Source organism: Phodopus roborovskii, unplaced genomic scaffold, assembly GCF_943737965.1.
Source record: "Phodopus roborovskii unplaced genomic scaffold, PHOROB, whole genome shotgun sequence".
In the NCBI taxonomy this organism is placed as follows: Eukaryota; Metazoa; Chordata; class Mammalia; order Rodentia; family Cricetidae; genus Phodopus; species Phodopus roborovskii.
The window spans coordinates 2,955,707-2,978,465 of NW_026126412.1; the positions used below are offsets into that span (position 1 = coordinate 2,955,707).

At 40.8% G+C, this 22,759-nt stretch overlaps 1 protein-coding gene across 1 annotated transcript in view; it reads right to left on the reverse strand.

Annotated features, from left to right (window-relative positions):
* Fam81b (family with sequence similarity 81 member B) overlaps window positions 1-22,759 on the reverse strand; it is a 66,656-nt gene that overhangs the window by 39,542 nt on the left and 4,355 nt on the right. The window contains exon 3 of the mRNA XM_051182819.1: window positions 9,466-9,709. Within this exon, the coding sequence (XP_051038776.1) occupies window positions 9,466-9,709 (244 nt within the window). The remainder of the gene's footprint in view (window positions 1-9,465; window positions 9,710-22,759) is intronic.

Below are 22,759 nucleotides of genomic sequence, written 5' to 3' on the forward strand. Positions count from 1 at the left end.
TGTCCAGGAAACCTGGGATACCATGAAAAGACCAAACCTAAGATAATAAGGAGAAGAAGAATACCAGCTCAAAGGTAAAGAAACTATATTCAACAAAATCACAGAAGAAAACTTTCCCAACCTAAAGAAGGACATGCCTATGGACTACAAGAAGCCTAGAGAACACTAAATACACTGGACAAAAGAAAACAAAAAAACAAAACAAAAAAAAACAAGACATTCCCTCACCATATAATAATCAAAACACTAAACATACAGAATAAAGAAAGAATACTGAGAGCTGCAAAGAACAGAAGGACAAGTAACATATAAATGTAGGCCTATCAAAATTGCACCCAACTTCTCAATGGAAACTTTGAAAGCCAGAAGGTCCTGGACAGATGCCAGACACTAAGGGACAGATGCCATCCCAGCAAAGCTTTCAGTCATCATAGATGGAGAAAACAAGATATTCCATGACAGAAACAGATTTAAACAATACCCGTCCACAAATCCAGCCCTACAGAAAGTACTAGAAGAAAAACTTCAAGCCAAGGAAGTTAGCTCTACCCACAAAAACAAAGGCAACAGATAACCTCACACAAGCAGACCCCAAAAGAAGGGAAACACACAAACACTACCACCAGCACCAACAAAATCAAATATATCAACCACTGGTCTTTAATATCTCTTAATAACAACAGTCTCAATTCACTTATAAAAAGCCACAGGTTAGCTGAATGGTTACAAAGACAGGACCCATCTTTCTGCTACACACACGAAACACACCTCAAGGTCAAAGACAGACATTACTTCAGGGTAAAGGGTTGGGAAAAGATTTTCCAATCAAATGGACCTAAGAAACAAGTGAGTGTAGCATCCCTAATATCTAACAAATTAGACTTCAAACTAATCAAAAGAGATGGTGAAGGGAATTTCATGTTTATCACAAGGAAAAATCCATCAAGATGAAATCTCAATTCTAAACATCCACACCCCAAATACAAGGGCACCCACACTTGTAAAAGAAATATTACTAAAGCTTAAATTCCACATCATACCCCACACTCTAATAGTGGAAGACTTCAACACCCCATTATCACCACTGGACATGTCTGTCAGAAAGAAAATTAACAGAGACATAAGGGAACTAACATGTTATGAGGCAGATGAATTTGACAGACATCTATAGAACATTTCACCCAAACACAAAAGCATATGCCTTCTTTTCAGTACGCCTCATGGAACCATCTCTAAAATGGACCACATACTTGGTAGCAAAGCAACTTCAACAGATACAGAAACATTGGAATAATCTCCTGTATCTTATCAGATCACCATGGTTTAAAGGTAGAATTCAACAATAGTACTAATTGCAGAAAGCCTACAAACTCATGGAAATTGAACAATGCTCAATTAAATAATTATTGTGTCAAGGAAAAAATAGAGAAAGAAATTAAAGACTTCCTAGAATTCAATGACAATGAAAGCATAACACACCCAAACTTATGGGACGCTATGAATGCAGTGCTAAGAGGAAAGTTCATAGCATTAAGCGCCTACATAAAGAACATGAAGAAACCTCACACTAGTGACTTAACAGCACACCTGAAAGCTCTAGAATAAAAAGAAGCAAACTCACCCAGAAGGAGTAGATGACCAGAAATTATCAAACTGAGGGCTTAAATCAATAAAATAGAAACAAAGAACAATGCAAAGAATCAATAAAACCAAGAGTTTGTTCTTTGAGAAACCAAGCTAACCAAAAGGCAGAGAGAGAATATCCAAATTAACAAAATCAGAAATGAAAAGGAGGAAATCCATAGAATTGTTGGATCATACTTTGAAATCCTTTACTCCACAAAATTGGAAAATTGAAAGGAAATGGACAATTTTCTGAATAGATACCACATATCAAAATTAAATCAAGACCAGGTAAACAGTTTAAATAGACCCATAATCCCTAGTGAAATAGAAGCAGTCATCAATATCTCCTAACCAAAAAGAGCCCAGGGCCATATGATTTCAGTGCAGAATTCTACAAGAATTTCAAAGAAGAGCTAATACTACTACTCTTGTAGTTGTTCCACACAACTAGGGAACATTGCCAAACTTTTCTTACGAGGCCACAGTTACAATGATACCCAAACCACACAAAGATGCAACTAAGAAAAAGAATAAAAAACCAATCTCTTTCATGAACCTTGATGTAAAAATATTCAACAAAATATTTGCAAACTGAATCGAAGAACACATTAAAAAAACTCATCCACCATGACCAAGTAGTCTTCATCCCAGAGATGCAGATGGTTCAACATACAAAAATCTGTCAATGTATTCAACCATGTAAATAAACCAAAAGAAAAAAGAAACACACGACCATCTCATTAGATGCTGAAAATGTCTTTGACAAAATTCAACACCCCTTCATGACAAAGGGTCTGGAGAGAACAGGGATACAAGAAACATACCTAAATATAATAAAGGCAATATATAACAAAACAGCCAACATCAAACTAAATGGAGAGAAACTAAATGCAATACCACTAAAATCAGGAGCAAAACAAGGCTTTCCACTCTCTCCATATTTATTCATTATAATATTCAAAGTTCTAGGTAGGGCAACAAGACAACAAAAGATCAAGGAGATATAATTTGGAAGGGAAGAAGTCAAACATCCACTATTTACAGATGATATGATAGTATACATAAGTGACCCCCAAAATTCCACCAGGGAATTCCTACAGTGAAAAAACACCTTCAGTAATGTGGAAAAACAAACAAACAAACAAAAAACCTAGACAGCAAAAACAATCCTGTATAATAAAGGAACTTCTGGAGGCATCACCATCCTTGACTTCAAGCTTTACTGTAAGGCTAGAGTAATGAAAACAGCTTGGTTTTAGTATAAAAACAGACAGGTAGACCAATGGAACCGAATTGAAGACACTGATATTAATTCACACACTTCTGAACACCAGATTTTTGACAAAGAAGCTGAAATTATACAATGGGAAAAAGAAAGCATTTTCAACAAATGGTGCTGGCATAACTGAATGTTGACACACAGAAGAATACAAATAGACCCACATCTATTCCCATGCACAAAGCTCAGATCCAAGTGGATAAAAGACCTCAACATAAATCCAGTTACACTGATAGAAGAGAAAGTGGGAAGTAGCCTTGAATGCATGGACACAGGGAACCACTTCCTAAATATAACACCAGTAGCACAGAGTCTGAGAGCAACATTCAATAAATGGGACCTCCTGAAATAGAAGTTTCTGTAAGGCAAAGGATCAGTCAATAAGACAAAATGGCAGCTTACGGAATGGAAAAAAGATCTTCACCAACTTCACATCTGACAGAGGGCTGATCTCCAAAATATATAAAGAACACAAGAAAGGAGACACCAAAATACCATATAATCCCATTTAAAAATGGGGCACTGATCTAAACAGAGAAATCTCAACAGAGGAAATGCATGTGGCCTAAAGACATTTAAGAAATTGATCAACATTCTTAGCCATCAGGGAAATGTAAATCAAATTGACTTTGAGATGTTATCTTACACTTGTCAGAATGGCTAAGATAAGAAACACACTGATGACAGTTTATGCTGGAAAGGATATGGAGTAAGGGAACATTCCTCTAATGCTGGTGGGCATACAAACTTATACAGCCACTTTGGAAACTAATATGGCTGTTTCTCAGAAAATTGGGAATCAGCCTACCACAGGACCCAGCAATTCCACTCTTAGGCATATACCCATAAGATCCACATCCATGCAACAAAGACATCTGTTCAACTAAGTTCATAGCAGCATGATTTGTTGTAGCCAGAAACTGGAAGAAACTTTTATGCCTGTCAACCAAAGAATGGATAAAGAAAATGTGATACACTTAACACAATGCAGTATTACACAGTGGAAAACAAAACAAAAACAAAAACCAAAAAAAAAAAAAAAAACCAATATCTTGAAATTTGCAGGTAAATGGATGGAACAACAACAACAGCAGCAACAAAAACCATCCTGAGATAACCCAGACCTAGAAAGACAAATACTGCATGTACTCACTCATAAGTGGGTATTAGATGTAAAGCAAAGGATGACCAGGCTACAATCCACAACTCCAGAGAAGCTAGGTAAAAAAGGAGACCCTAAGAGGGACACACATGAGGGCCCTTGGGAGGGAAAATAGTTAAGATCTCCTGGGTAAACTGGGAGAAGGGGATAGAAAGGAAGTGATGTAGGATGGGAACATGAGGGATCAAGACTGAGTTCAGAGAGAAGTGGAGGGGTAGATCAATGAAAGAGATATCTTGATAGAAGGAGCCATTATGGGGGTTAGGGAGAAATCTGGTGCTAGAGAAATTCTCCGGAATCCATAGGATGACCCCAGCTAAGACTCCTAGCAATCATTGAGGGTGTGTCCGAATGGTTCTTCCCTTTAAATCAGATTAGTGACTACCCTAATTGTCATCATGTAACCTATATCCAGTAACTGATGGAAGCAGAAACTGTGACTCACAGTCAAGCACTGAGCTGAGCTCCTGGAATTCAGGGGAAGGGAGGGAGCAGGGATCATATGAACAAGGTGGGGTCAAGAGCATGATGAGGAAAACCACCGAGACAGCTGACCCAAACTAGTAGGAGCTCAGGGACTATGGGCTGACAGGTGGGGAACCTTCATGGGTCCTCTGAATGCAGGTGACAGTTATGTAGCTTGATCTGTTGGTAGGGGAGGGGGAGGATGCTGCTGGCAGTGGTATCAGGACCTATGCATGTTTGTGAACTGGGTTTTTAGAGCCCATTCTCTATAATGGGTTATCTTTTTTTTTTCTTTATCATATCCATTTATTTTTTTCTTATTTTACATATTGATCCAAGTCCCCTCTTCCTCACTCTCTCCTTTTTTCCCTCCTTCCCCTCCCATTATCCCTGGCCACCCTCCCATCCCACCCCCACCCCCCACCCCATCCCCCACTCCACAGGGAGAGGGTGATGCCTTCCAGGAAGGATCAACAAAATCTGTCAAGTCACTTGGAATAAGGACTAGGCCCTTCCTTCTGCCTCTAGGCTAAGGGAGTATCCCTCCATGGGGAATGAGCTCCCACAGTCCTTTTGTGCACCAGGGATACATCCTGGTTCCACTTAGACTGCCCAGGCCTTCTAACTGAGATCCATGTTCAGGGGGTCTGAGTCAGTACAATGCTGGTTCCCCAGCTATCAGTCTGGGGGTCCATTAGCTCCCCGTTGTTCAGGTCAGCTGTCTCTGTGGGTTTCTGTAGCCTGATCTTGTCCTCATTTTCTTATCACTCCTCCCTCTCTGCATCTGGATTCCAGTTCAGCTCAGTGTTTAGCTGTGAATGTATGCTTCTGTTTCCATCAGCTTATAGTGGGATATCTTGCTCAGCCTTGATAAAGATAGAGGGTCTTGGTCCTGCCTCAACTTGGTATGCCAGTTGTGTTGCTGTGTTGACTCCCCAAGAAAGACCTTATCCATTCTGAGGAGTGGATGGGGGATCAAAAGGCAGGAGATGGGGGGCAGGAGAAGAGAGTGGGAACTGGGGTTGGAATGTAAAATGAAAAATAATTTTTTAGAAGAAAATGTACTTTTAATAAATAAGATAAAACAAGGAAACAAAAAACAAAGAAAAAAGAGACATGAAGGAAGCAGCTCTGCTCTGTCTGGAAGATTTTCTGGGACAAAACCAAGTAATTCAGTGTGTCAATGACACATTGCAAACTATCTTAGTGTAATGTAGCATTGACCTGTAATGCAACATAGCAAGGTAATGAAAACTTCTATTAACCAGAGGAAGGCATAGCTACACTTAAGACATGAGTGTGCCTGTGCTTGTGTGTGAGTGCGTGCATGAGTGGTCTCTCTCTCTCTCTCTCTGTGTGTGTGTGTGTGTGTGTGGTGTGTACCACAGAACAGTATCATGAGACAAGGTGTCAGTAATTTTGGCTACTTTTCAGTTGCCAAGCAGATTATTTGAATGCTTAACTTTATGTAAATGCACTTTCAAAACAAGATTAAAAAAGCAGAAGAAGCCATTGCATTACAAATGTTATTGCCAAGGTTTTGCTGATGTCAGGCAGCCAGCATGTGCCTCAGTGTGAAGCCTCACTGCAAATCTCTGCTATCATTGTGTGCTGTGAGACCATGAGGGTTGATTGAAATCTTAGTGGAAACATGTAGCATCAGAGGAGTCAAACACCACAGGGCAGGGATTTTCAGAAAAGTACTGGTTGCTCATTGCTAGATGTTTAGCAATATGTCATTGGCTATCACCCTTACTACAAAAGAGCTTATCATATTAAACATAATTAAAGCACGATAAAAACCCAAAAGTATACTAACAGAATATTTGTGAGGACATACAAATTATCACTGTCAGAGTAACAATCGGATTCAACATCTTCAAGGAAAACAAGCAATCAAATAAAAAACAAAACAAAAAAGCAACCCAGCATCTGATTTCTATACATTAGCAAGGATTGAAACAATAAATCTAGATGATGGCATAAGCCCAGTGTGAAACATCCCACAGAGTGCTAGTAGGGTGTAAATTATTGCAAAGCTTGTGAAGCCAGCTTAGTAACATGTATAAGGTATCTTCACCCTAGTAATTTTAGTAAATCCTAGTAATTCCACTTCCAAGAATATATGTTGTGGAGGTAATCCAATACACAAGCATATTTCAATACTAAGAAAATAATTAAGCAAATCATGATCTATATGCTATTCAAAGAGATTTGAATGATGTGAGCTTACAATCTTATGTTAAAGATTGTGCTTGCATTGATAATAGCCTGTCTCCTAAGTGGAATGTTCACAGGGACTAAAGAAAAATTTCTCTGGGTGTTTGCTGAGATTGGTAGAACTCTGAGAAAAAATTCCCAGGTTTCAAAACTTCTTCCTGAACTTTCAAACAAATGATAATGAGGAAACATTGCTTTTAATATTTGGGGCAAATACTCTGCAATTGAAGCAGTATTGAGCATAAACATTTCCTTTATTGATTGAAAATAAAGTTTGAAACTTACATTGAAGTCCTGGTTTAAAAAAAAAAATTGCAGTTCTAGGTGTGGTTGTACATCCCTGTACTCCAGCATTTGGAATGCAAAGGCTAAAGAGTTTACAGGTTCAAGGCCAGCATGTATCAAAAAATCATTTGCCTTTTAAAAGGGATAAACCACTTAGCTGCTGCAATTGTGGTGAGATACTTCTCCCCCAATTCTTTCAAGGACTTGTTAACTTTTATTTCATATTTAAATATATCTTAGGGTCAGTATGCAAATGGACTAGCTGGGTTGATGAGTTGGGTTTCCTTTAAAATATTGGAATAGCATCTATTTCCCTATAAAATGTCATTAACTGAGTTATTTTCTAAAGTTAGCCTAGTAGTCTCTTGACTGCTATATGTTTTTCTTATTGGTTGATGAATAGAACACCGATTGGCTGATTGGCCAGTCAGGAAATATAGGCAGGGCTAGGACATGAGGAGAATTCTGGGAAATGTAGACAGAGTCGCCATGTAAGGACCAGGAAGAAAGGATGCACCAGGCTTTCTCTAGTAAGATAAGAGCATGTGGAAATACATAGACTAATAGAAATGGGTTAATAATTAAGACAGAGATAGTCAATAAGAAACCCAAGCTACCAGCCAAGAGTTTTATAACTAATATAGCATCCATGTGTTTATTTGGGCCCAAACGGCTATGAGGAGCTCCAGCTACAGCCTTTGCTTTGCAATGTTGAATTAGGTTATATTAACATCTTGAATGTTTTTTTTTTTTTTTGCAGTCCTGGGGGTCAGTCTCAGGGCTTATACATGCTAGGTGAGTGCTCTTCCTCTGATCCATATTTTCAGCTTTTGATTTTGCAAGATGAGTCATCACAATGTAGCCCAGACTGGCTTGGAACTTGTGATTCTCTTGTCTTCATTCCAACTCCTGAGATTGTAGGCACGGCAACATGCCTGGGTATATTAACCCCATTATCACATTTGGTTTTATAACTTCATGGTGAGCTTTTAACTTTTTCCATTCTCTCAGTAGCATCATGAGCATTATGAATTCCACTAGACCTATGCACAAACATCCAATTTATAGATACCTTCACTTTTAGCATGAGTTCATGAGCCAATTATACTGAGTTAACCCCATGGGTGGTGTCTGATTTTCATTCTATTAAAAAAAAAAATAAAACAATCACTCCTGAAATTTCACTGGTAGTAGATAGGGGCAAGTACAATGCGGGGCATTGTTGTTAATTTTCATGATTGTATAAGCATTTGGACCTCCCCTGAATATTCTGTCCAGATTCCTCGACTGAAAGCTGTCCACCAAGATTTGTGATGTGTAAAGTGTCAGAAGTCTGAATGAAAGGCCTGTAGTGAAAATTTGTTTAACATTATTTAGGGATTTTTCTTGATCAAAAACTTTGTTTCCTTTAACATCTTAAAAATATTTTTTTTGGTCTAGTATGTGATTTAATAGTGAACTAAACAAAATCTCAGCCTCGTGGAGACTGGGAGAAAGAAACAGACATCAGAAATTGCTATAGATTGTGGTGAGAGGTATAGATAAAAGAGTTTAAAGGAGGCTGAAACAGTAAGGTGTGAGGCAACTCTTCCAGTCTGAAGGAAGTGCTGCCATTTAGGGTAGCATTTGAGTAGGAACTTGAAGAAAATAAAGAGCAATCGTAGGGACAGCTACAGGAAGATGGTCTAACCAAAGAGCACAGCAGTACATGGCTAGAGGCAGAAGAGACTTCGAGGAGGGTCATTGTCGGCTTCAGCTTGTTGATGCATATAAAACTCTACTTGGTATTATTACAGTTTACAGATTTAGACTAATAAATCCTATTAGTGCAACGTTTGGCATAATAATGCATCTTTTTGCTGTCATAAAATAGATGTATTGATGGGAGATGTCATTCTGTAAATATGTCTCTCATACTGGTTAATGAATAAAGCACTGTTGGCCAATAGGAAAGCAAGATAGGTGGGACTAGGAGACAAGGAGGAAAGAGAAAGTAGTAAGGAGGAGTCAACATGGAGAGTCTGGAGAGAGCAGGATGCCAGCCGGCTCTCCGGTAAGATGAGACCACGTGGAAATACATAGATTAACAGGATTGGGCTAATACTTAAGACAGAGCTAGTCAATAAGAAACAAGTAACTGGCCAACAGCATTATATCAAATACAGAGTCTCAATGTGTTAATTGGGGCTGGCATGGTGGCAGGACCAGACCGGTGGCGGGGGATTAAACTTTACGCCTTACAATGTATAGTATATTCTAAGGGGAGTTTCTTTGTTTTGTTTTGTTTCATTAATTTTTGTCATAACTTATAGTCAAAAGTTTAACTCTTTCCCTGGAGTGGTAGCAACACATTTCTATAATTGAAAATGCCTCTGTTGGTTGATAATCTTTGTTCAGCAGTGATGCTAACACATGGAAACAGACCTACCTCAATGTTCTGGTTGAGTTTCTTGACAATGCTAGTGATGGTCTGGATGTGACTTTCTAGCAACTTCCTGGCAAGAGCTTCTTCTTTTTGAAAGCCCCGGGCCCCCTGGAGACAAGTGGAGATGTCCTCCTTGATTCGGAAGGCCTGCTCAAGGAGGAAGGCTATGGTACGCTCCTGGTTATTCAGCCTGTCTTCCAGAGGACTTGTCTGGTTGTTTGGAATGACCGGAAGAAAAGGGGAGCCCCTAGTCAGAAGAAAGAAACCCCACAGTGTTACAAGAATAAGCAGAAGGGCTGTCTTAGTCACTGTTCCATTGCTATGAAGAGACACCATAACCAAGACAACTTTTATAAAAAGAAAGCATTTAATTAGGGGCTTGCTTAGAGTTCCAGGGGTTTAGTCCATTATCAACACGGCAGGGATTGTGGCAACATGTAGGCATGAAGTAACAGAGAACTTTATAACAGGAGTTACAAGCAGTAGGCAGAAAGAGACACTGGACCTGGTATATATGCTTTTGAAACTTCAAAGCCAAACCTCCTAATCCAGTGGTTCACAACCTTCCTAATGCTGCAACCCGTTGATACAGTTTCTCATGTGGTGGTGACCCCCAACCATGAAATTATTTTCATTGCTACTTAACAACTGTAATTTTGCTACTGTTATGAATTGTAATGTAAATATCTGACACACAACCCCAAGGGGTGGCAGGTCACAAGCCACAGGTTGAGAACTGCTGTCCTAATTCTTTCTAAACAGTTTGTCAACTGGGGAATACATGTATATGAGCTTGGGGTGGGGGTGTTGTTTTACTCAATCCAAGGAACCAGGAACCTGAGCTCATTTTCTCACTGCTACTTTCTCATTTTCTCTCCTGTGAGATATTAAAGATATTTCAGAATCTCGATTTGTGTCTCATCTAAAGAGCATATCAGATTTAAGCCTTGGCATTACATTATACATCTTTTCATGTTTCTCAAGGTAGAGTTATTTCATACTCAATGATGACAAATTTTAAAGCCCAAATGGTAATAGTTGGGAAGAAATTTATAGTAGACCTAAAGGAAGAAAATAGAAGCCTTCTTCAAAGACTTAAGTCTTTATATATCCTTGTATACAAATTCTATTTTAATGTAAAAAATACAAGTTCTTATATATAATTTTAAATATATATATATTTTTAAAATGCCTGCTGTACAAGCATAAGGAGCTGAGTTCGTATCCCCAGAATTCCCATACAAAATCAGCCATGGGGCACAGAGGCAGGCACATTCCTGGGGCTTATTGGCCAGCCACTTTTAGCCAAATCAGTGAGCTCTATGTTCAACCCCCCCCCAACACACTACACACACACACACACACACACACACACACACACACACACTATACACATGCACAGAGTGACCATTCAGAGAGTTTGTATGAGGTTCTGTCTATAAGGGTAAGTAAAATTGGCAACTGCAAAAGAATTTTGTAGCCAAACAAAACTGGAAAACATTGCATACGGTATCTTTCCCTTGGTGAATTACACTGTGCATCATCACATTAGTGTTTAACAATGTTGCATTAATTTCACAGAAAATGAAAATAGATTATAAGATAGGTAAATAATTGGCCCAAGCTCATTCCAGACATGACTAAAGCACTAGATTATTTTATCCCTGGGTCCAGGTCACTTCTGATGCTATTGAGTGCAGATTTCTGACATCTTAAAAGGCTACAATTTGATTAGATTTATGTAGAAGGATTATATTGACTCTAGTCTGCAAGGCTATGAAATTTCATGGAGACTTTCATCACAATGAAAGTAAAGGGATCTTTTTTCTTGGAGCTTTTGTTTAACACACTGAGGTTCTATAAGAACACTCATTATAAAGGAGTATTTTGGTGTGAATGCTGATGTGTGAGGAAGACTTCAAGTATCTGCTAGTTTGTATACAGATGTGTCTAATAGATACTTCAAAAGAGTGACACAAGCAAATGGGAGTTTGGGGGGTGTAACTGGAAGTCTAAAGGGAGCTGATCAGCAATGGTGTAGCAGACCAAAAGACCAAAAATAGGCAGGCTTCTCTGGAGCCTCACCACACAGAGCACACCCGAATGCAGGCCGAATGCACCTCACAGGCCATGTCTATATTTTAAACAGAAAAAAAGTGGGTGAAGAATGCTACAAGCTGTAAGATCACATAGTAGTGATACAGCCTTTGTGTCACGAATAACTTAGAAGAATTAAGGGTTCTTCTGAAGGATGAAACCAGTACAAAAGCTGTACCTGGCGTTATAATGTTGTGAATGAATTGCTGAAGATTCTTCCTGTAGCTTATTCCTTTCTGTATTGTCCTTAGGATTTACTTCCCACAGTTCAGCACCATTTGATCATTTACTGGGAACAAATTTCTCTCATGCATTTGGAGAATGCACTGATTACAATCCCTGGCTATATGTAAACACCTGTTCTCCATCAGCAGGCCATACTGATTATATTCCTCAGTTTTGTGTGAGGCCTGCTTCCCACTGTCAGGTCCTTGTTCCCCTCTCCATTGTAATTGCAGAGATCTGACTTCCTGCCGTCACCTTTATCGACAGGCATTTGGTCAGTGTTTAGGGCCCAGGCAAAAGCATCCCACCTAAGACATTCCCAAATATCCAAGGACATAGAATTACTACATGTCCAAAGTTGTTGATTCATAGCTGCCTAAATGGATAGCAAATATAAGCACAGCCTCAGCTTTACCACACTGGCAGATAGAGAAGTGATAACCTGAACTAACCCTGCACTAAAATATTCTCAGACTTCCTGTTTTATTAACTCAAGATTTTAGCTCGGAGATTAACTGTTCCCCTTGTGTCCCCTGAGAAGATAAGGACAAAGGTAATCAGCCCATTTGCTCATCCTCAGGGAAAAGTAAACTTTCCTGAAGGCCTGTGCTGCCACTGAGGCCAGAGCACTGGAAGGCTCCAGGTTTGGTTTCTTGTGTAAATCCAACTTAGACCCTCTCTTTGACCTATAGCCCTAAGTAATGGATGCTAGAAGTTTCTCCTGGCAGTTTTTGTTTATTGCGCTGTGTGTAAATCTTATCTGCCTTTCTGACCCTGAGAAACGCAAGCCTCACACTGTATTGTAAAAAGAATTACTGTTGCCAATGTGTATATACTGGGGGAAGACAAAAACTCCAGAGGCAAAAGAAACAGAAAGGAGAGTTAGGGAGAAGACAAGATTCAGATAAAGAAGATAAGGAAATGGAGAGATACAATGAAACAGAGAAAAGGACAGCAGGGGAGAAAGAAAAAAGGAGGAGAGAGAACATGCAGAGGAGCAATTGTGTGGAGTCGGCTCCTTCTCCCTCAGATTTTAGTTCCCTCGCCTATTTGTAGTTCCTTTTTGTTTTGGACCCTGAGTGAAAATTTTAGAAGCTGGACTTTGAAAGTTTTCGATAGAAGAACAAGATGTTTACCAACTGAGCTTGTCCACCCTTCCTTCTTTAAAATGAGAAATTGCTGGAGGATTCACCATGAGGCTTCTGCCTCACTGAGGGAAACGATGGCATATGGGTATATTATATGACTTAGAGTCAGTTTGTGTATGAGAAGACTGATGCATCAAGCAGCCTGGAATTGAAGGGTTCTGCCAGCAATGTGCTAATGAGCGTAAACACTGCAAGACCGATCCCCCGGCCTCTGGATGATAGCTAACTATAACCTTGTGAGGCCATCTGAGCCCAAATCACTCAGTGAGCCACTCCGGAATCCCAATCCACAGACACTGTAGGGAAATATTTGGTGTTTTATGCCACTATTTTTGACATATTTTTGGCATATTTTGCTACATGGCTAGTAGATAAGAAATATAGACAGACTTATCTGAAATATGGGGTGGATTAAAGCTAAGATGGTGATTCTGGACACAAGGGAAACAGATGTACATCATAGAGACCAGGAGTTAGAGAGATTGGAAATGATCTTGGGAAAGACAGATATTCTGCAGGTCCTAGTTTGGATTTAATGAACAATGATTGCCTTAATCAAAGTTACAATTAAGCACCAGATGTAGGGAAGAGAATAAACTTGAGATATTTGTATTTATATAAAGTGGTCTACTGAATAGTCAGTTTGGATGCTTCCTAGAAATTAAGTGATAGCTGACGATTTGGATGAGGAAGAGGAGACTGGCTGATTTGATATGTGTCTGTATATGTATGCACCTGTGTCACACAGAGAAGGCATCTTCAGCATTGCTTAATTTGGGCTAGGAGCTAACCACACCACATTTCCCTACAATCCTATGGATACCAAGGCACTTATAGGCACTCAGCTGGGACTGCCTATCAGCTAGAGATGTACAGTGTATCAGTAGGTATCTGTGAGATGGAATGAGGCAGCTGTTGCAGACTCCATGGTCTGAGCAGAGGTTAGATGCTCACTAGCATCACTTAGAAAAGAACTGACTTTTCTTGGCCCTCCCCTAACCTACTGTCCAACTGGGCCTTGATCCTATTCTACTGTCTACCTTGGTCCTGCCCTATCCTACTGTCCAACACATCTTCTGAGAACTCTGGGACTGTGTGCACGTGCATGCGTGGGTATGTACTTTGTGTGTGTGTGTGTGTGTGTGTGTGTGTGTGTGTGTGTGTGCATACACGTGTGATTTTAAGGCATCGAGTAAGTGTGTAAGTACATGGGGTGGTGATTTGCCGGCCACCTGTGCTCTCAGGCAGGAAGGGCTGCCTCAGGGCAGATCTCAGCAGGTGGCTGGCTGCTCTGGGACTTGCTTTGGGGCAGTCTGAGTGCAGTGTGTGAACATGAAGGCCTGGCTTTGTTCTGAGTCAGAACAGCTTTCTCAGGCCACCTCTACTTTGGAGATGTACCCTGAGGTACATGCCAGCCCAGCCTGGCTGTGGAGGGTGAATGGGAAGGAAGCATTACCTGTGGCTTCTCTACTGCCCAGGGACAAACTACTCATATAAAACTCTCCTATGGGACTTTGAGAAGGATTCAGGAAGAGCTGAGGGCTTCTATTAAGTGCCAAAAGAGTATAACAAGAAACCGGGAAGAGCAACTGACTCCAGCCAGTTTCCTCCACAGAATCCCACTGCAGATGGCTGAAAAGCTCACTGCTCTCCTTCCCTTGCTTCCTCACAAGTGCAGAAACTAAGTAACTCACAGAAGGCTTGGCAGAGGTTGCCTGTGTTTTTCTGTAGCTTGGTGCTCTATCCACACCTTCCTACCTCTGGGCTCATGGTGTGAGAGAGACATATGATCTGTCAGGAAACACTTCCTCACAAGGGCTGTATGAAACAAGCCCTTCCTCTCGAGGGATGTATGAAACAAACATAGTTGGTCTGTGATACTCCAAGAGACGGCAGATGGCTCACAAACAACCTTCGAAGGACCAGAATTCACCAGGCATGTCTGTCTTTTACCTACTACCACTGCGAATGCCATTTCTTCTTTCTTAATAAACGGCCTTATTTCTATCATAATTCATATGTTCAGTCCATTGTTGGGACATGAGAACCTGGAGATCCCATCAGGTATGCCATTAGTCTGTACTTTCAGCAAACCTCCTGGAGCTGTGTGTCTCCTCCCCTGCCCTAGTTCTGGGGTTACCAACTCCAGCTACCATACCTGGCGTTCACGTTGCATGGGTACTGGGAATCTGAACTCTGGTCCCTACTACTCCATCTTCCCAGGCCCTAGGGTGACTGTTTTCTAAAGTGTGAATGGCAGCACTTACCCACTCTCTCTTGTGGCTTATCCATTAAAAAGATCCCAGCTCATTTCCTACTTGGTTTTCATGCCTTCTCCTTCCCTCTGACACCAAACTACTTTTTCACTAGACGGATATATATGTGTGTATATTCATATATGTATGTATACACACACACACACACACACACACACACACAACACACTCCTCAAATCTCTACCTTGCTGACAGTGTTACCCTGGATCAGGTGTGTGAGTTAGAGGCCAAGTGGAAGAGAATGTCAGGCCCTGCTGATGTTGATGTGTAACCTAGCAGAGATCTGGAGATTTGTTCATTGATTTCTTTGAGCTAATGCTTCTTTGTGGTCTGCAGTCTGGATTGCCAATAAAGGGGCTCTCTGGTTTTTAGTTTTAGATGCTTGTAAATGATACCATCCATCTTCCATGTTAAAGATTACCCTCTTGTGTGTTTTCATTGTGGCACACACTGTTGATTACATGCCTAAATTCCTAATGGCCATCAAGAACTTCTGCCTGATTTTATTCCCTTGCCTGTCCCTTGCATCCTCTATGTTGGCCCTATTCTCTTTAGGTTGAGCTGTGCATGGTTTAGATAGAAACCTAGGAAGCAACTCTAGAGAAGGAGATGTAAGAAGAGGACAAACACGAAGAAACAACCTCCTCTCCGCCCCGGATGTTGTCATGCTATATGGTTCAGGGACCTGTGGAACTCATCTTGTGAACAGGAGTCATAAAGGGATGCAAGAAAAAGGACAAAAAACCCTGTTTGCTTGAAAATTTTGTTAAGTCATCAAATTAAACTTTTTGCTGTAGTTGTTATCTATGCCAATCAGTGTCTTTGTATTTAAGCAACCTTTGCTTGGGGGTGTCTGTTATGTGCAGGAAAAAGAAATTTGTATCTGGTGACTAAAAATTTCATTATTATTAATTTAGTGTGTGTGTGTGTGTGTGTGTGTGTGTGTGTGTGTGTGTGTACATACAAAGCAGCTATAGCACAAGAGTGGAGGACATGGGGAATCCAGTTCAGGTGGTTAGGATTACTGGTAGGTTCTTTTGCCTGCCGAGCTGTCCTGTCAGCCCCTATATTTAATGATTTACCAATAGACACATCCAATTATTAAGTATTTACCAACTCTTTTACCCTGTGACTTAGTTTAATTCAAATTAGCAATATGGGAGGACAGATTCATTAAATACTGATTTGTTGGCTTCACTGTAGACTTACTAAATCAAAATCTTGGAATGGTTCAGGAGAGCTAGGATGTGTGGATAAGGAAAGCACTTCCGTGATTCAAACGTACTCTGAAGACAGAACACCATAGTGTAGGTTGAGAATGGTAGTGTGATCCAGGAATAAGAGAAGGCAGGGTATGCAATGAGTTGCTGAAGTGTGAAATATGAGCTCTCAAGCTCTGTAGACATCCACAAGCATCTTGGCAAGCTGGAAAGCAAGACAGGCTGAGGGTGAAACACAGGCTCCGCAATCAAGGGTTGCGGTTGCTGGATCTTCAAACAGTGCCAACAGGCTAGCTTTGCTGTTTTGTTAGAGTGAGACACCTATGATAACTAGAAGCCTGTAGCAGGTGGTAGATCAACCAATGACATACAGCTGTGCTACAGTCCAGAGCTCTAAGGGGCCCAGGTGTTCTCCCCATGAGGGATGCTATAAGCTGAGGCCAAGATCGTTCCTAGACAGGAAATACAGATGCAGACCTATCCTAGCAGAGGAGCCAGAGGAGCAGGGCTGCCCCTCCACTCGTGCATCTCTGTTCCAGCTGGCTCAGTTCTATTTCTAGTCTATAGGACATGTGACTGAAGTCCCTGATGATGTAGCACACAGTGCCATGCAAATACATTTGCTTACACCATGGAGACACCTAAGAACTCATACAAATGCGGGCCTGTCGTTCTTCTCTGCCTGTGGATTTTAAGGCTTATTTTTAAATTGTTTTCTATCTAGGGAGGTGTCTGGAAAGCTTGTCATGCCTAAGGCTTTCTGTTACCTAGGGCATAATTATCATGCTTGTTAATAATGCTCACTGAAGCCATAACCAATGTTTTGTTAGATCTAGTCACAGGATTCTCAGATGACAAAGTCCTTACTTTGCCAATTGCCTATTGCTATAAGGGAGATTATTTCATCACCTGTTTCTCTAAAGCAATAACTGGAAGAACAAACAGGAATATTTATAATGCAATGGAAATTCCTGATGGTCCTATTCTTCAAATCACCAGGTCATTACTAATATTGAATACTATTATTCAAATCAAAGGAGATATAACCCGAAACCTTTCACTAGCAAGGTGTGGTCATCCAGGTTTTATAAATACACACACACACACACACACACACACACACACACACACACACACCAGCTAGCTCTTACTAATACACTGCACTAATGGGGCCTTGATTTAAATTTCACCTGGTGAGGGAAGAAATGACTGGCTATCCTGGGCGTATCCAGATGGAGTTGCTAGCCCCAGGAGAAAGAGCCTCTGTGGACCTCTCCAGGAGGCTTTGCACACAGCATTGAGTGTAGCTGAATCTGAACAGATTTTCCCCTGTCTCTGAGTTCTGCCTCTATGGAGTTGGTGTGACTTACACCAGCTGTGCTGTGGTTGGCAAAGGCACTGGTATAGGAGTCTCTTGCTTTGCTGCCTATACTGTTCCTGTGAACAGAGCACTAAATTTACTTAAGAGCCTCTGACAATCATTTTGGAAATCCATAAAAGCCAGAGACAAAAACTGGCAAAACTTAAACCCTCTTCTGAACACAAGAGGCCATACTGGGAAGATTTGCTATATTTTCATGAGATCAACTTTAAGGATTAGTTATATTCTGAATGCACAAAGTCCCATAAGGAAATGTAAAGTAAAAATGGAGCAAATATTCTGATGCCTTACAAAAATAATTCCGTAGGCATGTGGGAATGATGAATTAGAAAGAACTATTTTTTATTGTGTCTCCATTGCTTGTCTATAACTGACCTGGCAAATGGACACTGTTTGTGGATTTCAGTGAAGAGCTTTGGATTCTAAGGCACAGATGCCTCATATTCAGTGAGGTTTAAGAGAACTGCAAAATTAATGTTATGCCCAGTGTGAATGGCTCCCTCTCTTGTGGAGATGTTAGAAAGAGTAAAGGTCCAAAGCAAAACCCTGTGTGTATGGAAGGAGGCTGGACATCGGGGTTGCACGTACAAATACAATGTGTGCTTTGAAGCAGCAAGTGGTTGAGGACGTTTGGAGTTCTCATAGATCTTGGTAGCCCAATCAAGACATTTCCCTACTCTCTTCCTTTCCCCTGCCTCCTCTCTCTGTATGTGTAGGTAACATGTATGTCTATGTGACCTCTGTATAAAAAACATTGTATGTGGAATTGCAAGACCTGGGCTCAAATTCTTAGAAATTTTAGATGGCACAATGTGTTGAATTATGCCCACAAAAGATATGTTGGTGTCTTAATATCCATTATATCAGAATGTGACATTATTTGGAAGCACGGTCATTGTGAATAAGATGTGGTCACAGTGGAGTATCACTGCCTTAAGTCAATATGACTAGCTAGTGTCGTTACATATAGAGGGCTTTGTGAAGGACACAGGCAGAATGAGGAGAGGGAGAGGTTGAAGTGAAACATCTATAAGCCAGGAAGTACCAAGGACTGTCAGCCATTACCAGAAGCCTACAGAAAGCTATGTAATAGCTTTACTCCTAGTGAGCGAAGGCTCCGCCCCAAGAGACAGGCTCCGCCCCAAGAGACAGGCTCCACCCCAGGGGCAGGCTCCGCCCGGAGCCACAGCTCTGCCCTGAGCTCATAGAGGAACCAATTCTGCCAGCTCTGACTTTGGACGTGTAACTTCCCTGATTGTGAGATACACGTTTTTGTTTAGCAACAGCAGAATGGTAGGGATCACAGCAGTCCTGAGAAGTTAGCATGGGTGGTAAGCTGTTGGAGGGGGGAGGGGAGGTCCTAGCACAGTTCAGTTGGTGTCCCTCTATTTCTATATAGAGCTAGCATATCACTCAGAACCATTTTGTTTCATCTCCATGATGACCTTTTCCCAGACTTTTCCCAGCGTAGAAGACTGAGACTCGGAAGTTACCAGTGTCTCAGCTGAGAAATAGCTTGACATGCTTCTTCTTCTTTCCTCCCTCACTGCACTATTCTTCCCTCAGAGAGGCATGTGTGTCTATTCCCTTGCTTCTGAGTGTGTAATTCGCTTACAACTCCATGGAGCTTTCCTCTTCCACCCTTTTCTGCTTGGTTCACATCTATCTTTTCTTGCTGAATCTCCACTGTCTCTGTGGAGAACTAGGCTTGACTATGGTCTATGCTCCAGTGGGGTCTTTCATTTGTCATTTCTTAGATGTGGCAGAAATTGAGACCCTCCTGTGGCAGAGATACCTGGGTTTCTTCTGGGCAGCTTTGCTCTGATGGGTTTGGGGGCCTTTCTGAGTAGCACAAGATGCCTGTGGCTGTGCCTACTCATCACCAGCTACCTGCTCATCATGGGCAAAGGTGAGCCTGGGCAGATTACAGAAAATCAAAGACTTCCTGTGGTTGTTGACCTCCCTGTCTGACTTGCCCCACCCAAAGCTTGGCAGCAGAACATTGCCTTCTGTTCTTATGCATCATGATGTGAAATAGCTGGGCCCATCACACAGCCATAAACAGTGAATCACGTTGCAAAAGAATGAATATCTATCACTGTCCTAAGAAGACCTGGCAATGGCTATCTTCACACCCTGAATGTAGAAATTATTAATCCTTTATTCTCCCCCATTTGATAACACTGAAAGTTTTATCTACCTCAATTTTAGATACTATTTGACTAACAGCCAGAACTGTCTTCACAAATATACACCCAAGAAGGTTGCTGAGATACACAGTGACTATAAGTCACCCCAGGAACTTCTCAGGTCCCATTTTGACTAAGGAAACTTAGAATTTTTCCATTTGGCAAGACAAACTGGAGATGCAGTCTATCTAATATCATATAAATTTATATATTCCTATCCTCTCTACTCCAACCATCTTCATCCCCTCTGCATTCATGCCTGACAAACTTCGTCCTTGCCCAGGTGTGTACATGCTCAAATACCAACCTGTCTTCAAGAATTGTTCTGACAGGTTACTAAGAGTTGGTGCTTCTTCCCTCTCTGGAATTGAAGGTATGTGTGATGGGAATCTTTGTCTAATTTTTCTCACTGGTGACTCTAAGTGCCTAGCCCAGTGCCTGCACATACTAGGTACTCAATAAGTATGGGAATGAGTGATAAGCAGCTTCTGAAGGGTTAGAAGGGACCTCAAGAAGCATTTGATTCCAAGGTGAGAAAAAAATTCTCTCCTTATGGGAAAGTCAATTAAATGAGCATGAAGATTCATGAGCACAATTTGTTTTCCATTCAAAATTAAATCCTGTGAGAGAATAATGTGTTTTCACCCCCATCTTCCCATGTAATCTACTTTATCACATGGGAAGATGTGGATGAAAAACTGTTGGCAGAACTGAGTCTTCAGGAGGTCATCACTGATCTCTTGAAAGCTATCTTCTCACACAGAAGGAAGAAGTTGACCAGAGCAGGGAAGAGGGGTTTCCTTTTTCAATCACAGCAGACAGAGTTGTGGACTGAAGAGTTCACTATGGAGGTCTGGGACTCAATTAGTGTGCCTTCTACCAGCTGGGGAAAGGCAATAGGAAGCAAGACTTTAGTGCTTTTCAGTCATTAAACTTAGGTGAGCATGTGCGCGTTGCTATAAAGTAAGTGTATATGCTCACTGTAAATCAACTAATAATGCATGTTAGAACTGTTAATATGGTGACATCGCCACCACTATCCTTACAATAATTCTGCTTATAGATTATTTAGTATGACCTAATGTTTAATGTGGGTTTTACTCCAAAATGAAAGGTCAAGGACCTTGTGAACACAAGCCAGTCTGCCAGTTTCTTTAGTATGCCTATCACTAAACCAAACTTTTCCATAGATAGCATGATCTCGTTTGTTACTCAGGTTTTGCTTTGGGAGGCTTTTTTTTTTTTTTTTGCATAGCACCTTTAAACATATAGATAAATGTCTGTATAGACAAATTCTTGAAGCTGTATAATGTCTACTCAGGTGGTTTAATGAGTGGATAATGACCTTCACTTGTCTAAGTGCTTCCTCTGTATGCCACTACACTGTTGCCAACTGGTGATTTAGAGGGTATAGTTACTTAAAGGAAAAAAAAACACTGAATTTTTTATTAAATATTCCAGTTCAAAATTCTGCAATGATAGTTGCAATGTCTGGATGTCATTTTGTTTTTCCGCTAGTCAGCATCCCATAAGCTCTTCCGAAAGTGCAGCTCACACAGTTCAGTCCCCGTCACCTGTCTTACTCTCCATTACATCTGTCAGCTACAGTTCATCAAAAATTGATCTTGAATACAGCTTGCTAGACTACTGCAGGTTTATTAAAAAGCACATGGCTATTGAGCCCCGTGTTTTGGGACTGCAGCCTGAGAGAACAGAAGTGGATAGTACTGTAGATCTAACCATCTCAGATAGTGGATAAAAACAGACACAAAACTTAGGCACTGAGAACTGGGATTGTGAGCATGTTTGAGGGAGAAATGAAACTTGGGCCAGGAAATCCACCTGGATAGGATAGTTAAGCAAATAAAATGGCTGCCACCAAGTCCGGTGACCTGGACCCCACACAAGCCAGGGTAGAATCAACTCTCTAAGTTTGTCATGTGGCCTCCAGATGTGTGCATATGCACACACACACACACACACACAAAACACACATTCAAATAAATGTGATTAACCTTTTCTTGGGCTGAAACCCAAGATAATGTTCTAAGAGTTAAGGTTAGTTATTGTTCTTCAGGAGTTTATTCTCTTGCCCCTGGAATGTAGGTCACTCTGGAATTTTCTTACTGGGTCAGAGAAATGATTTCTAATTTCCATTTGTCATATGCAGACAGGGGGAAACAATACCCCCTTCTCCTAGGGTGCATGAAGGCAGCTAATATGTCCTTTATAATCATTTTGGGGCACACTGCTTTCCTTGTCCCTAACTCAGGGACGTTCATTTGTGTAAATGGGACTTTATTTTAAACACTAAGAAAAATAATTTCTCATCTTTTGATCCTCCCCATGCCCCTGTAAGCTGTAAATCAGCACTCATGTAAGCCATTGTGGCCAGGGTAAGCATGGTAAGAGCTGAAACTCTGGATTGACGAAGTGAATTAAATTCCTTTGGCTGAGAACAGGGGCATTCTTAACTGTAACGACTGCAATAGAAAGCAGAATTTAAAATATCATGTTCATTGTCAAACATGACTCTAAAAATCAGTCTACTATTTATGGTTTTTCTTCACATTGACTCATTTATTTGGCCACGTTTCTTCTGTGGTTAGGATTCATATTATAGAATCAGAATTATTTTAAAGCTGCAGAAAACACCAAAACTTCTTGTCCAGCCTCCTTGCTTTTGCAATTGAAAAAAAAAAAAAAAAAAAAAAAAAGAACTGAGTTCCTCAAATAACAGGGTTGACAGCAGCAGTGGTAC